At 43.8% G+C, this 15696-nt stretch overlaps 1 protein-coding gene across 5 annotated transcripts in view; it reads left to right on the top strand.

Annotated features, from left to right (window-relative positions):
- Nucleotides 1-3042, top strand: part of CEP192 (centrosomal protein 192) — a 126251-nt gene extending 123209 nt beyond the window's left edge. For all 5 annotated transcript variants that reach the window (XM_059140952.1, XM_059140950.1, XM_059140951.1 and 2 more), the window contains one exon: nt 2598-3042. In XM_059140952.1, coding sequence (XP_058996935.1) covers nt 2598-2739 — 142 coding nt within the window. In that variant the 3' untranslated portion in view covers nt 2740-3042. The remainder of the gene's footprint in view (nt 1-2597) is intronic.
- The last annotated feature ends 12654 nt before the right edge of the window (nt 3043-15696 follow it).

A 15696-nucleotide genomic window follows, 5' to 3' on the forward strand; every position in this document is an offset into this window, starting at 1 on the left:
GTGATGTTTTTGTTCATTGATCACTTTCTGCTCTACGACACCATGAACTCTAGCCTTCCAGAGTAATACTGTGACTTTAGTCATCTGTAGAGAACCTGAGGTGATCCGTGCCTCACTCCAGATAGGCACCTTCCCCAGGGCAGTCGTGAGGCCTGACAGGGCTGCTCGGGGTAGGTTCTCACACTGAACTGTGAAAGTGGCCTGAGGCCTTTGCAATATGCCACAGAAGTAGGAGCTTCCTCCAGAGGCCACAGAGGTTTTGCCTAGTTCAGAGGTGGGGAGCGTGGAAGTATGTTGGGGATTTAGCCCCCTTAAAGCAGTAAATTATAAAGAAGGTAATAGGGGAAGGAAACCCTGATTGTCAATTTTTGTAAAGTTTGTTTTTGGGGTTCCAGGTGATCATTTCTATCCTAGCTCTGTAAAAAGAATTCATTTATGTTCCCACTTAGCCCTAAAAAGCATTCTTTCTGCTCACCTGTTGTTCTATTCGAGTCTAATCTGCTGAGACATTATCGGAATACATTTCTTATCTCCTGTGCCCACATCTGCATGCACCCAAGCATCCTGGCTGGCTCCTGCTGCTGAGCTGCCAGACCCTGCTGGGTCATCCCAGGGGGAAGTCACAGCCGGGACAGCACTGTCATTGAGCCATCCTTCTTACCAACACGTAGGAGCCAAGGAGTTTGTCTCCTCTTCACTTTCTTTGGTAACGATGGTATCTTGACTGTGCTGACGGACTCCTTTTTTCCTACACAGAGTATTCCTTTACAATTAAAGAAAAAAGGAAGAAACCTGGTTTATATACTTTGTAGGTTCTGTAGATGGAGGCATGTAGTTATGGATGTGGTTTAGAGTGTTCTACCACAGCTCCTGCCTCCCTCTTGGCTGTGTCTTTGCTCTAACGTTAGACTTCAGCTAGTGAGGGATTTTGAATGAGACCTTTCCTCTGGCTACAGCATACTTTACTCTGCCTTTTCCCTTTTAAGAGAGAGAGAGAGAGTGTGTGTGTGTGTAAGAGGGAGAGGTTAAAGAGATAATAGTACAAAGTACTGTTTTTAAAACATCCATCATGTAGTGTTCTAGAGCTTATTAAATTCACAGTTCTTTCTAAATTACATTCTAGTTTATTCAGAGTATCTGTAAATCCAAAAACACATTCTCAGCTGAGTATAGAACAGTTCTATGTTCCATATTAAAATTTTTAATGATGGGTTTGTCAGATTTGTTTCAGGATACTTTATTTTCGTAATTCATAAGTTACTTATAACTTATGTTATAACTTATGCCTCTTAAGTTGGCAAATTGTACATTGTTCTGGGTACTGAAATGCAACATGAAAGATAAAATAGTAGTTTGTCAGTGCTAAGGACTAGGTACCATTTTTAAAAAGGCACATTAGGGGGCACCTGGGTGGCTCAGTGGGTTAAAGCCTCTGCCTTCAGCTCAGGTCATGGTCTCAGGGTCCTGGGATTGAGCCCCACATTGGGCTCTCTGCTTGGCAGGGAGCCTGCTTCCCACCCCAGCTTCCCCCGCCCCCCGCCTGCCTCTCTGCCAACTTGTGATCTCTCTTTGTGTCAAATAAATAAATTTAAAAAAATAAAAAATTGACTTGTTTAAAAAAAAAAAAAAAAGAATCTCAAGCAGACTCGCTGCCAAGTATGGAGCCTGCCTGACACAGGGCTCAATCTCATGACCCTGAGATCATGACCTGAGCCAAAATCAAAAGGCAGATGCTCAACCAACTGAGCCACCCAGGCCCCCAACATAGTAATCTTAAACACAGAGTGCTCATTACCTGACTCTAGATATAGTTGACCTTTGAACAATGCGAGGGTTATGGGCACCGACCTTCATGCAGTGGGAAATCTGTGTATTACTTTTGACTCCCCCAAAACTTAACTCGTAATGGTCTACTGTTGGCCAGAAGCCTTCCCAATAGCAGTCAGTTAATGTATTTTCATATGTGTGTTATGTACTATATTCTTACAATAAGGCAGAGAAAGGAAAATGTGATCAAGAAAATCAGAGAAAATAACATTTATAGTACTACACTTTTTTGAGAAAAAAAAAAATCCTCAGGTAAGCAGACTGCTCATTTCAAACCTGTGTTGTTCAAGGGTCAAACGTAATCTGAAATTTTCAAGAAAATTTTTTGTAAAAGTTCCTAACGGTCCTGGAGCAGAACCTGTACAGCCCTGCCCTGATACTGGTGGGCATGGGACAGGTTGGTTTACTTCCTTCCTGTTGAGTATGCTGCTGGTGGAAGACGGGCAGGATATGTCAGGTGTCCTCTCTGCAGACAGAACCCAGAGTTCCATACACAATAGGACAGACCTCTCCTCTCCCTTCTTCTGTTGGGTAGCCAGGAATATATATGCAATACTATTTAAATCTGATTTTAGATTATCCTCTCCTCGGCCAGTTTCTTAGTAATAGCATCAAAGAAATGAGAACCCAATTTAAATGGAACGTAACAATACTAAGTTCTTTCACGAAAACCGACTGCGCGCTCTGCTATGCATCGTGCTTAGGAATGTGGCAGGGGATGCTCGTGCTGTCGGAACTTCAGGCCAGTGACCTTTCCTTTCTCTTTACAGAGCCCAGCATTACATCAACATGCCTGTGCAGTTCAGACCAAAGGCAGTGGGCAAATTTGAAGCTTTGCTTGTTATCCAAACAGATGAAGGCAAGAGTGTTGCTATTCGACTAATGGGTGAAGCTCTTGAAAAAGTTAACTAGATACCTTGTGTGTAAAGTAAATTACATAAGTTATATTTTGGTAACTTTGTTTTTTTACACTACGATATTCTTTTGTATATATTTTGTAAGATAGACTTGATATGTATAACTAGATTTTGGTTTGTTTAAGAAGCTAATACTGAAGACCCAACTAAAATATCATGTATGTAGCCTACAATATTGTACTTAACTTTTTTATGGGGGAGAAGAGAATTCTATTTTTGCATTGATTATGATACTCTGAACAAATACAGTGTATATTTTAATGTGGTATACCCAGAAATAAATGTAATTTCCACTGAACCTGTCTTTTTTATATGATGATGTCTTACAGAAATCAGAATATTGCTTTATTCTGCTAATTATTTTCTCAAGCTGCTGGGTCTATTTTGTGATTTTTTTTTTTCTTCATTACACAGTTTCCTTTCCTCTAAGAAATCCCTTCTCTGGTCCTTCTGTCTTTTAGCTAATTGCCCAGACTAGAAAGGAAGTGTACTTTTAAAGAAAATGATTTTCTCCAAAGTAGGGGAATTCATATTCTCTGCAAATACATTGGAGAGGTTGATATAGTTTAAAATAGCATTTATTGTAATTAAAGTTAAATGGGACAGCTGCTCCAGAACCCTTCATAGAAGGAAGGCTCCACAAGCAGGTGCTGGTGGAGAGACTGTGAGTTGCCGAGGGGGCAGAAGTACCCTATTGTGGCATCTTGAGCTGTGAGGTGGAGAAGGCGTGACACAGACTTGGTTTTACCCAGGAAGACCAGGATGATGAAATGCTTCTCAACCATTACTGTTAAGTCTCCTGACAAAGTTTCCTGAGCCCCAGCTAACAGCCTTGTTGTTGGGAGCAGCAAAATCCCAGATTGTGAGCAGTTGTGTGGTGGCTTGGGGTCATCACAAGTGGATATTATTGATGGAGTAGAAAGACTGGAACATGCAAGAAGCTTCCTGGATGGCTTCAGTCTGCAATAGTTTGGAACCAGTGATGGTAAGCTGGAGCTAGAAAAACAGATTTCTTTTCTCTCTGAAATCAATACATCCTTAGAAGTGGGGGATTGGCGCCTGGGAGGCTCAGTCAGTTAGGTGTCCAACTCTTAGTTGGTTTCAGCTCAGGTCATGAAATCAAGCCCCACATCAAGTATGGTGCTCTGCTTGAGATTCTCTCTCTCGCTCTGCCCCTCCCCCCACTTGCACACACTTTTTCTCTCTATAAAAAATAAATCTTTAAAAATAATTTTTTTCTTTCTTCTTCTACCTTATTATCTCTTGCTTAGAAGTTCTTTCTTAGAAATCAAATTTATAGGGGCACCTGGGTGGCTCAGTTGTTAAGTGTCTGCCTTTGGCTCAGGTTGTGATCCTGGGGTCCTGAGATTGAGCCCCGCATCAGGCTCCTTGCTCGGCAGGAAACCTTCTTCCTCTCCCTCCGCCCCTGCTTGTGTTCTCTTTCTCGCTGTCTCTCTCTCTCTCTGTTAAAGAAATGAATAAAATCTTTAAAAAAAACCAAAATTTATAAAAACATATTCTTTAACATTTTATAAGATTAAAAAATATAAAAACATTTTATAAAATAGAAAATAATAAAAACATATTTTAACACAAGTTAAACAGTTGTTGCTGTTACTGATACTACCCTACTCCAGTTTGGATTTCATACATCAAATGTGGGTGACTTGATGCTTCAATGTGTTAATTTGATTACATTCAGCCTCAAAAATTTTCAAATAGTGGTATTTTTTATTTTTTTAAAGATTTTGTTTATTTGAGAGAGAACACAGAACAAGAGAGAGAGCATGAGTTGGGGGGAGAGAGAGGGAGAGAAGCAAACTCCCCACTGAGGAGGGACACCCCCTCCCAACATGGGGCTCGATCCCAGGACACTGGGATCATGACCTGAGCTGAAGGCAGACGGTTCACCAAATGAGCCACCCAGGTGCCCCAGTGTTGCTTTTTAAAAAGTGTTTGCCATGGTCTTTCAGTTTCTCAGGGTTGTTACATATCTGTGGAATGATCACTCTGCCTTTTAGTGATCACTCTGCCTTTTAGATTATACTCAGGAGGTAAAAATAAAAAGGGGGGGGAGGGGTGGTTAAGCAAACAAAAAACTTTAAATGATTATCCTGTAGACCATATGCCTTTATGGATATTCATTTCTTCCTGTGCCTCTGTGTTTTGGAAGCTGGATGTTTGGAGTTTCGAGAGCAGTTGAACGTGAACCAGTGATTGACTGTAGCCAGTCATTGCCATAAAGCAGCTGTGACCACTGGCTCTTTGCTGTGATCTACAGCGTGGAAGAGCATCTGATAGGCAGAGTTACCGTATCTGCTTTCTCTAATTAGCTTTCCATCTAGAAGCTGGTCCCCCTTCTTTCCCATTCCTTCCCAGATCGAAACCTTGAGTCTTACCCTCTCCTCTGAGCTTCAAACTCAGCTGGACATTTCTAGGTGGTTCTCGAATAGGCATCTCGAACATTAGATTCCTTCCCTACCTCAAAGATGTTCTCTCCAGCTTTCCTCGTCTCCACAGATGTCCTCACTCTCCATCCAATTTCTTAGCTAAAACCATAGGTTTGGGTGTTTTACCCTCATCCCCATCAACTCTACTGAACGTGTCTCACAGAACTCTTTCAGTCTGTGTCCAGGGGTAGCCACTATAGCCCATGCCACCATCCTCACTCTCATCCCGCTGCCATAGTCCTCTCACCACACTGCTGCTTGTACTCCTGCCTCAGGAAGCACTTCACCAGCAGGCAGAGTTACATTGATAAAAATGTAGACCAGAGCCAAGGCTCCCCTGCCTAAAATACATAATTCCATTACACATAGTCTGAGTCCACACTCACTCCCTTGTTGGCCTAGGAGGTTACTGGTCCTCTGGCCTCTCTGCCTCCCTCTGAGGCCTCATCCACTCTCCCAACCACTTTGCACCAGCTCTGTGGCCTTTGTTTTTTGGCTCAGTCACTAGGGCCTTCTTGCCTGCTGGACCATTGGCCTCTAAAGTTCTTCCCCAGATCTTGGCATGGCTACTTCCCTCCTCAAGGGGGACCTTTCCTGACCACTGTGTCCAGGAGAGTCCCTCCCTAACTATCTCATATCATACTTCTTGCTTCACATTACAACCCTGTGTCTTTCTTATATACTTGTTGACTAGTTTACTTGTGCTCCCTCAGGAATGCCAGCTCTGTGTGACCACAGGCCTGGGTTCCCATCCTGATCACTACATCCCCAGACCTGGTCAGCCCCATGTATGTATGATATGACTGACCGCATTCCTTGTTCTGGAAGGTTCTCTGCACACTGTCCTGACCCAAAAGCCCAGCCATGCTTTTCACCAGCCCCAGTAAACATCATCCCAGGGTTCCCCGAAGATTTCTTACCTAGTTTCTCACCAGTCTCTGGTAGGTTGTTCCTCACCATAATAAGTGAACATTAATTGAGTGCTTCCTATGTGGCAGGTAGTGTCTCAAGTGCCCTCTATGCACTGTCCCCCTTAATTCTCATCAGCTTCATAGAGACAGACACTTTCTTGACAGGGAGGCCTGAGAGAGAGGGTCAGAGGCCTTTATCCTGCTGTAGTCTCCGGTTACTTGTGACTGTATCTGGGAACAGACTGGTGCATCGGTAGCGGGCTGTGGGTGGTGCTGAGCCTCAGGAGGGCAGGATGGCCCTGATAGCCTGGTGTGGATGAGAAAACTCAGGCTCAGACTATAGGCCAGGGCTGGGATCCAAACCTTGGTTCTTCTGACTTGGGTGCCTAATTGAAGATAGTAGAAACTGTTCTTGCGGTAATTAGAGAAATTTTAACATTGGTATATGTCTTTAAAAGTTTGAATCCCTTTGGTTGTAAACCCTGAGATCACAGATTATTAGCACATTTGACAGTCATGCTTCTCAGCCAGGGAAGATATTTTAGCAGGCAAGAAGTTCCGGAGGATTCAGGGATGATTAATGTGCATCATTACTGATTTAATTAGTCCAGAAATGAGACTAGGTAAGAGGGCATCTGTTTTTAGTCTTCAGTTAAACTCAGAGATGGTTTTCAGTTGCATTTCTGTACACAAACAATGAGACAGAAGATAGAGAAATTTGAAGAATAGATCCCATTTACAATTGCACTGAAAGCCATAACTTAGGAATAAACCCAACCAAAGAGATAAAGGATCCCCACTCTAAAAACTACAGAATGCTTATGAAAGAAATTGAGGAAAGACCCAAAGAAATGGAAAAACATTCCATATTCATGGATTGGAAGAACAAATATTGTCAAAATGTCTATGCTATCCAGAGTGATCTACACATTCAATACAATCCCTTTCAAACTACCATCTACATTCTTCACAGGGCTGGAACAAATAATCCTAAAATTTGTATGGAACCAGAAAAGACCCCGAATATCCAGAGGAATGTTGAAAAAGAAAACTAGGGGTGTCTGGGTGGCTCAGTCAGTTAAGCATCTGCCTTCTGCTCAGGTCATGATCCCAGGGTCCTGGGATTGAGCCCCAAATTGTGCTTCATGCTCAGTAGGGAGTCTGTTTCTCCCTCTCCTTCTGATCCCACTCTCTTTCTTGCTCACTCTCTCAAGTAAAATCTAGGAAGGGAAGGGAAGGGAAGGAAGGAAGAAAAGAAGGAGAAAAGAAAGAAAAAGGAAGGAAAGGAAGAAGGAGAGAGGTAGGAAGGAAGAAAGAAAGGAAGGAGAAAGGAAAACAGAAAACCAAAGCCGGTGGCATCACAATGCCAGTCTTCAAATTGTATTACAGAGCTGTAATCATCGAGACAGCATGGTACTGGCACAAAAACAGACACATAGATCCATGGAACAGAATGGAGAACCCACAAATGGACCCTCAACTCTGTGGTCAACTAATCTTCGACAAAACAGCAAAGAAGATCCAATGGAAAAGGCACAATCTCTTCAACAAATGGTGCTGGAAAAATTGGGCAGCCACGTGTAGAAGAATGAAACTGGACCACTTTCTTACATTGTACACAAAAACAGACTTAAAATGGAGAAAAGACCTAAATGTTTGACAGGAATCCATCCAAATCTTGAGAACACAGGCAGCAACCTTTTTGACCTTGGCAACAGCAACTTCTTGCTAGACATGTCTCGAAAGGTAAAAGCAAAAATGAACTATTGGGATTTCATCAAGATAAAAAGGTCTGCACAGTAAAGGAAACCATCGGCAAAACTAAAAGGCAGCTACAGAATGGGAGAAGACATTTGCAAATGACATATCAGATATGTCTAGTATACTAGGGCTAGATTTTAGATACTAGCCCTAGTATCTAGTATCTAAAATCTATAAAGAACTTGGCAATTGGGGTGCCTGGGTGGCTTAGTGGGTTAAAGCCTCAGCCTTCGGCTCAGGTCATGATCTTAGGGTCCTGGGATCAAGCCCCGCATCAGGCTCTCTGCTCAAGCAGGAAACCTGCTTCCTCCTCTCTCTCTCTCTGCCTGCCTCTCAGCCTTGTGTTCTCTGTCAAATAAATGAAAATCTTTAAAAAAAAAGAAGAAGAAGAAGAAGAAAAACTTGGCAAACTCAACACCCCCCAAAAAAACCCCAAAAATCCAGTCAAGAAATGGGCAGAAGACATGAACAGACATTTCTCCAAGGAAGACATACAGACATTCTTCAGGGAAGACATGGTCTTTTGGCCAACAGACACATGAAAAAATGCTCCACGTCACTTGGAAATACAAACCCATACCAATGAGATACCACCTCATACCAGTTAGAATGGCAAAAATTATCAAGACAGGAAACAACAAATATTGGTGAGGATGCAGAGAAAGGGGAACCCTCCTACACTGTTGGTGGGAATGCAAGGTGCTGCCACTCTGGAAAACAGTATGGAGTTTCCTCAAAAAGTTAAAAATAGAGCTTCCCTACAACCCAGCAATTGCACTACTGTGTATTTACCCCAAAGATACAACTGTAGTGGCCTGAAAGGGTACCTAAACCTCCAACATTTATAGCAACGATGTCCACAATAGCCAATATGTGGAAAGAACCTAGATGAATGGATAACGAAGGTGTGGGGGATGTGTGTGTATATATACATACATACAGATGCATACACAAGGGAATACTACTCAGCCATCAGAAAGTATCAATACTTACATTTACATTGACGTGGATGGAACTGGAGGGGATTATGCTAAGGTCAGAGAAAGACAATTACATGGTTTCACTCATATGTGGAATATAAGAAACCTGCAGGTATCCTATTGCCACAGCCTGCTAACAATCCACCAGTCTTTTTGCAGACACAGTCACAGAGGCTTGGAAGGCCTCTGACCCTCTTGCTCCCAGACCTCCCTGCCGAGAAAGGGTCTGTCTCTGTAATAAAGCTGATGAGAATTAGGGGGTACAGTGCATAGAGGGCACTTGAGACGCTACCTGTCACATAGGAAGCCCTTGATTATGTTCACCTGTTATGATGAGGAACGATGTACCAGAGACCGGTGAGAAACCAGGTAAGAAATCTTGGGGGAAGCCTCGAAGTACAATCTAGCAGGTCAAAAGGCAGTGAGTGAATCCTGCCAACCACCAAGTAAATGAGCTTGAAAGTGGGCCCTTCCCCAGCTGAGCCTTCAGACAAGACCCTAGTCTCATCCAACACCCTGATTGTAGCCTGTGAGAGACTCCAACCCCCAGCTGCTAAGCCGCCCCCAATTCCTAACCCATAGGAACTGAGATCATGCATGTTTGCTGATTAAGCCACTAAGTTTGTGGCAATTTGTTAGGAGGCAGAAGATACTTAACATAGTGACGCTTAGTGAAAAAAATAACCATTGCCAATGGAACAAGCTCATACAAATCAGCTACATTGGTAAATCATTATATGTAACAGATGGAGAGAGTTTAACAACTATAGATCCTTTAGTGATTAGAAGGCTCTCTTAATCCCCAAATGGACCCTCCCTTTTACGCCCAAGTAAAGATCTGGGCATACTGGATCCATGAATCCTGTAAGTTTTCAAATGCACACCAAAAAACTGCAAGCATTTAGAGCTTCCTGAGCTCTAAAGGAAATAGAAGGAGAGTCTGTATTACTTTTCTGGGGTGGCCAGAGGGATGGGCTTGTTTAGACAGGAGGGTGTGTGGGGTTGGTGGCACACACCTGATGGGGCACCCATTTGGGAGCTGACAGCTGAGCGACTCCAGCTTTGAGGAGCGTGACATTGAGGTGTAGGAGGAGCTAGGTGAGCCCTCCTTAGAATGTTTATAACTTTCATTTTGACAGCCAGTGCCTACCCTGAAAGGTATGTGTAAGCACACGAACGTGATTGTGTTGACTTCCATAGGCACGCTTGGCATATACCGCCTAAGGCAGCCTTCTTCTTCCTATGACTTCAGGTGGGACAGGAAGCCTTGTGCTGCTTGAGTCAGCTAGATTCTCCTTATATCGTGGTTGACCCCCATAACTGCCCTTGTGTAGGGATCAGTGTGTGGAAATGCAGTCTTGTATGCTTGGCTGTGCATGAGGCTTGGGCCCTGAGAAGCTTTGGCACCAGAAACAGCCCTGTCATCCAAACGGACTCACAGCAGGCATCCCCCAGATCTGTGGGGGGGCGGGTGTAGGCCTGCTGGGGGCTGGGAGAGGGCACCAGTGCCACTGGGCTGTGGCACAGCTTTGCAGAGGGCACCTCAATCAGCAGAGCACTCTATCCTCAGTCTTGGAAGTTGGTTCTTCGGCAGCTTCTTGGGGAACCATCTTCACTGAAACACCCAGAAAGTCCAGTTTGTTCTGCTGCTGGGCCCACGCATGCCCTCGGTCCTCTGTTCCAGCCGGCTTCCCCCTCACTCGCTCTGCCACATGCCGACCCCAACCCCATCCCGGGATGGGCCTCCCAACACTTTCTCCCTTTCAGGGGGACACTTCCCCCACAGGAGGGCCTTTCTTACCTCCCTTCCAGGCCCTCAGGGAAGATGGCCCCATGACTAATGGGTAATAGTGTTGAACAATTCTCTGTTGAGTGTCTATTCCATAGAGTCAACTGCAAGCACCATGAAGGCAGAGACCAGGGCTGTCCGGTTTACCTTGAAAGCCTCTGTGTGTAGATTTACGTGAAAATACTAAGAATGTATGCATAATAACATAGGAATGGATGGACCCTTGTTTAATATGTATTTAATGATGTACTTCTTTCTTTCTCTTTTTAAGTAGGCTCCACTCCCAACGTGGGGCTTGAACTCATGACCCTGGGATCAAGAGTCATGTGCGCTAGCAACTGAGCCAGCCAGGTGCTCTAATATGATGATGTACTTCTATCTTGAGCCACGAGCAAGTGGTGCTAATGGAGCAGCGCCGGAGTCAGGAGCAGGGTACCCTGTCGACAGCACGTGGTGTGGCCCTGGACGCCTACCTGTTGGCCCTGGGCAGGTGGACAAGGGCAAGAGGTGAAATGGCTCAGCCAGGTGATGTCAGTGTTGATGTGGGTTTCCGAGATAATTTCCTTTAAAAATTATAAACATCAAGAGAATTCAGTCTTGGAACTGGTACCAAATCGATATACAAAAATCTGTCTTTCCATACACGAGAAGATAATAACAGACAGTCACAATATAGTGGCAGACAAGTTAAAACTCCTAGGAATAAATGTGTAAAGAAATGTGTAAAATGTATATGAAGGAGACTTGAAAGTCTCCCTGGAGGGAGCCGAAGGAAGCTCGAAGAGGAGGAAGGTCACAGGCCTACATCACCTCTGGGCGGGACCCTGCAGCTTGGTCACGCATGCCTGCCCCGTGGTGTCCCCCCACGACGAACGCTTTGGACTCCCTCCTGGGTGGGAGCTCTCCACAAACACAGGGAAGGGCCTCGACCCTCGTCTGTGGGCTTGGAGCTGACTGTCCAGCTGCCTCATCTTTGCTCTTGCCTCAACCTTCCTTAGGGCACCTCCATCAACCTAGCATCTCCTTTTTTTTAAAGGATAAAACCCTACACTTAATGTATATTTTTACTAGAATTTTGCAAGTCCTTTTAACTTGTCTAAAGTTTGGTGAAGATTATATAACAATCATTACTGCTTTAGTTACAAAGTTTATTTTTCTTTAAGATTTTATTTATTTACTTGACAGAGAGAAAGCACAAGCAGGGGTAGCAGCAGGCAGAGGGAGAAGGAGAAGCAGACTCCGGCGGAGCAGGGAGCCTGATGCAGGGCTTGATCCCAGGACCCCAGGATCATGACCTGAGCTGAAGACAGACATTTAACTGACTGAGCTACCCACGTGCCCTCAAAGTTGAATTTAAGCAGTTACTCCCAAACGCTGCTTTCCTCAATTTCAGTGTGTGAATGGGAGGCTCATTAGGAATACGTATTTTGCATTATTGTGGAATCTGCTTTTGAAGAAAAAGATCCAATAATTAAATCTGTCCATTCTCCCCAAGCTGATCTCATATTTAATGTGTTTCCAGTGACAATACCTACAAAGTATTTTTTTTTTTAAAGTGGAAAAATCACTCTAATGTTGATGTGGAACAAGGCTGTGCACAAGTGCCCAAGACAGTGCAGAAAAAAGGTAGGGAGGGAGGGAGGCTCCAGCTGTTGGCCCTCTGGAGCACTAAAGAGGTGAGGACCCTCCAGCCCTTGGAGAGAGAGCAGGCAGCCCTCTCCAGCCTCAACTCCAGCTCCCTCGGGAGGAGGAATCAGCTCTGGGCCTTCTCCCCTCCATCTGAGGGCTAGGGGCTGGGGCCGCTGCCTGTCAGAGCTGCTGTCTTCCTTCAGGACAGAAAGTACTAGGAAGCAACATAGCAGCAAGGAAGCTTATATTTGATCTTCCCGTCTGCCAGTGGAAACCTGTGGGGGAAAAGCTGGTGGTGGGATTCGTTGGCCACTTCAAGCCATAACAACAGTAATTAAGATGGCCTGTGTGAGACTGGTTTATGAAAAATTAAGGAAACAGAATGGACTCCAGAAAGACCCAAATATATATAGAAATTTAATATATGGTGGCATTTTTGTGAGGAAAAGATGAGTTATCCCAACATATCTTCCAGATGAATTTTACATTAAAAATGAAATTATAGAAGTCCCAGAAGAAAATATGGGACAGGAATTTCAGTAAACTTCTAATAATGAAACAAAAACTAGAAGTTCTGTAAGGAAGACTGATAAAATTCAACCACATACAAATAAACACAAATTAAAATTTTCTGGGTGGAGAAAACCTTTTGTCATTGTCAAAAGACAAATGACAAGCTGGGGAGAAATTTACAACAGTGTGTAAAGGGGCTTCAGATATTAAGAAAAAAGCAATTCGGGGTGCCTGGGTGGCTCAGTGGGTTAAAGCCTCTGCCTTCGGCTCAGGTCATGATCTCAGGGTCCTGGGATCGAGCCCCATGTCGGGCTCTCTGCTCCGCAGGGAGCCTGCTTCCTCCCCCCCCCTCTCTCTCTCTGCCTGCCTCTCTGCCTACTTGTGATTTCTCTCTCTTTGTCAAATAAATAAAAATTAAAAAAAAAAAAAGAAAAGAAAAAAGCAATTCAATAGAAATACAGGCAAAATAGAAATGGAAGGAAAACTTCCAAACTCATTTTATGAGGCCAGCATCACCTTGATCCCAAAACCAGACAAGGATCCCACCAAAAAAGAGACCCTCCTACACTGTTGGTGGGAATGCAAGCTGGTGCAGCCACTCTGGAAAACAGCATGGAGGTTCCTCAAAATGTTGAAAATAGAACTGCCCTATGACCCAGCAATTGCACTATTGGGTATTTACCCTAAAGATACAAATGTAGTGATCCAAAGGGACACATGCACCCGAATGTTTATAGCAGCAATGTCCACAATAGCCAAACTATGGAAAGAACCTAGATGTCCATCAACAGATGAATGGATCAAGAAGATGTGGTATATATACACAATGGAATACTATGCAGCCATCAAAAGAAATGAAATCTTGCCATTTGCAACAACATGGATGGAACTAGAGCGTATCATGCTTAGCGAAATAAGTCAAGCAGAGAAAGACAACTATCATATGATCTCCCTGATATGAGGAAGTGGTGATGCAACATGGAGGCTTAAGTGCGTAGAAGAATAAATGAAACAAGATGGGATTGGGAGGGAGACAAACCATAAGTGACTCTTAATCTCACAAAACAAACTGAGGGTTGCCGGGGGGAGGGGGTTGGGGAGAAGGGGGTGGGATTATGGACATTGGGGAGGGTATGTGATTTGGTGAGTGCTGTGAAGTGTGTAAACCTGGTGATTCACAGACCTGGGGATAAAAATATATGTATATAAAAAATATATGTTTATAAAAAATAAAAAAAAAAAAAAAAAAAAAAAAAAAAAAAAAGAAATACAGGCAAAAGACATGGGCAGGTAGTTAATAGAGAACACAAATAACTTTAACATTTTTTTAAGTAAGCATGCTAATCAACTTTTAAATGATCTCAATCTCAAGTGTCTGTACGGATGCACCTGTCTTTCTCACTCGGGTGGGTGGGAGGTGTCATACAGGATATGGTATATCCCACCTACGGGTAGGCGTGGCAGGGCCAGGCTCCAGGCTGCCTGTGTTCAGATAGCCCCTGTGTTTCTCCCTCGCTGTGGCCAGTAGGGGTCATGTTCTCCTCAGGGTGAGACTCGAGACACAGGTGGTCCAGCAGACACATGCGAGGACTCCGAAGGCCTTGGCTTGGAACTAGCTCTTGTCACTCCCTACCGCTGCCTTCTCGTGGGCCAGAGCACGTCACACAGGCAAACCCAACGTGGGGGCCTAGAAGGTGCAGGGGTGTAATTCTATGTATTACAGGAGGTCATGAAGGATGTGGAACAACAGTCACATTTGCCATGATGGATATTCTTTTGAACAAGTAATTCAGGCACGTGGTATGAAACACAAAAGGTTTATAGTAAGGAAGTCTGCTCACATCTGCCCACTAGCCGTGGAATGACTTTAGAAGCAAACGAGTGTGTCAGTTTCTTGCCTTTCCTGAGTGTGTGTGTGTGTGTATTTGTGTGTGTGTGAGAGAGAGAGAGCGCACACGTGCATACATCAGGCCGACACTGTTCAAATCCCACCAACTTACTTCACTGGTTCTGTGACCTTGGGCAAATCGGACCTGTGCTTCATTTCCTCACTAGTATAATACCAGTACTAGTATCCATTTCCTTGAGTTTTTGTGAAAATTAGTAAATATTTTTAAAGTGCTGAGAACAATGCCTGACACATAATAAATGGCATAAAGTAGTATATATAATTGTAGGGGTTTTTTAGAGGGGGGAGGGGCAGAGGAAGAGGGGGAGAGAATCTTAAGGAGGCTTCATACCCAGCACGGAGCCTCTTGTGGGGCTCGATCTCCACGACCCTGCGACCATGACCTGAGCTGAAATCAAGAGTGGATGATGCTTAACTGACTGAGCCACCCATATAATTGTAGTTTTACATAATTATATATATAATTTTTAAAACACAAGTCAGTATATTTGCTTTTTTTTTTTAACTTAAAAGTATACCTTGGAAATCATTCTGTATCAGCACTTGTAAAACTGCCTCTGTTCTCATTAATGGCCACCTAGCATCTTTGTATGGCTCTGCCATTATTTATTTGACAATTTTTATTTGATTGACATATTGGCTATTCCAGTATTTTTCTATCGTGAGCAGTATTACTAAGACTGTCTACATACAGATGTCATTTTACATATGTTCAAGGATATCGGCAGGATAAAATACTAGGCGTGCTAGGTCAAAAGGTATGAGCAGTTTTAATTTGGATAGTTATTGCCAAATTGCTCTCCATGGTGGTCGGACAAGCTTTTACTCCTGCCAGAAATCTATGAAGAGCGCCTGTTTCTCTACATCTTTGCCAAGACGGCATGTTAGCCAACTTTCAGTTTTCCCACTCTAGTAGGTGAAAGATGGTGTCTGGTTTAAAATGCACAATGTGTCTGAACACGGAGCAGAGCCCCCAGGAGCCATCCCTCACCCACTTCCCACCAGGGCTC

This window comes from Mustela lutreola, chromosome 11 (genome assembly GCF_030435805.1).
Source record: "Mustela lutreola isolate mMusLut2 chromosome 11, mMusLut2.pri, whole genome shotgun sequence".
Taxonomy (NCBI): domain Eukaryota; kingdom Metazoa; phylum Chordata; class Mammalia; order Carnivora; family Mustelidae; genus Mustela; species Mustela lutreola.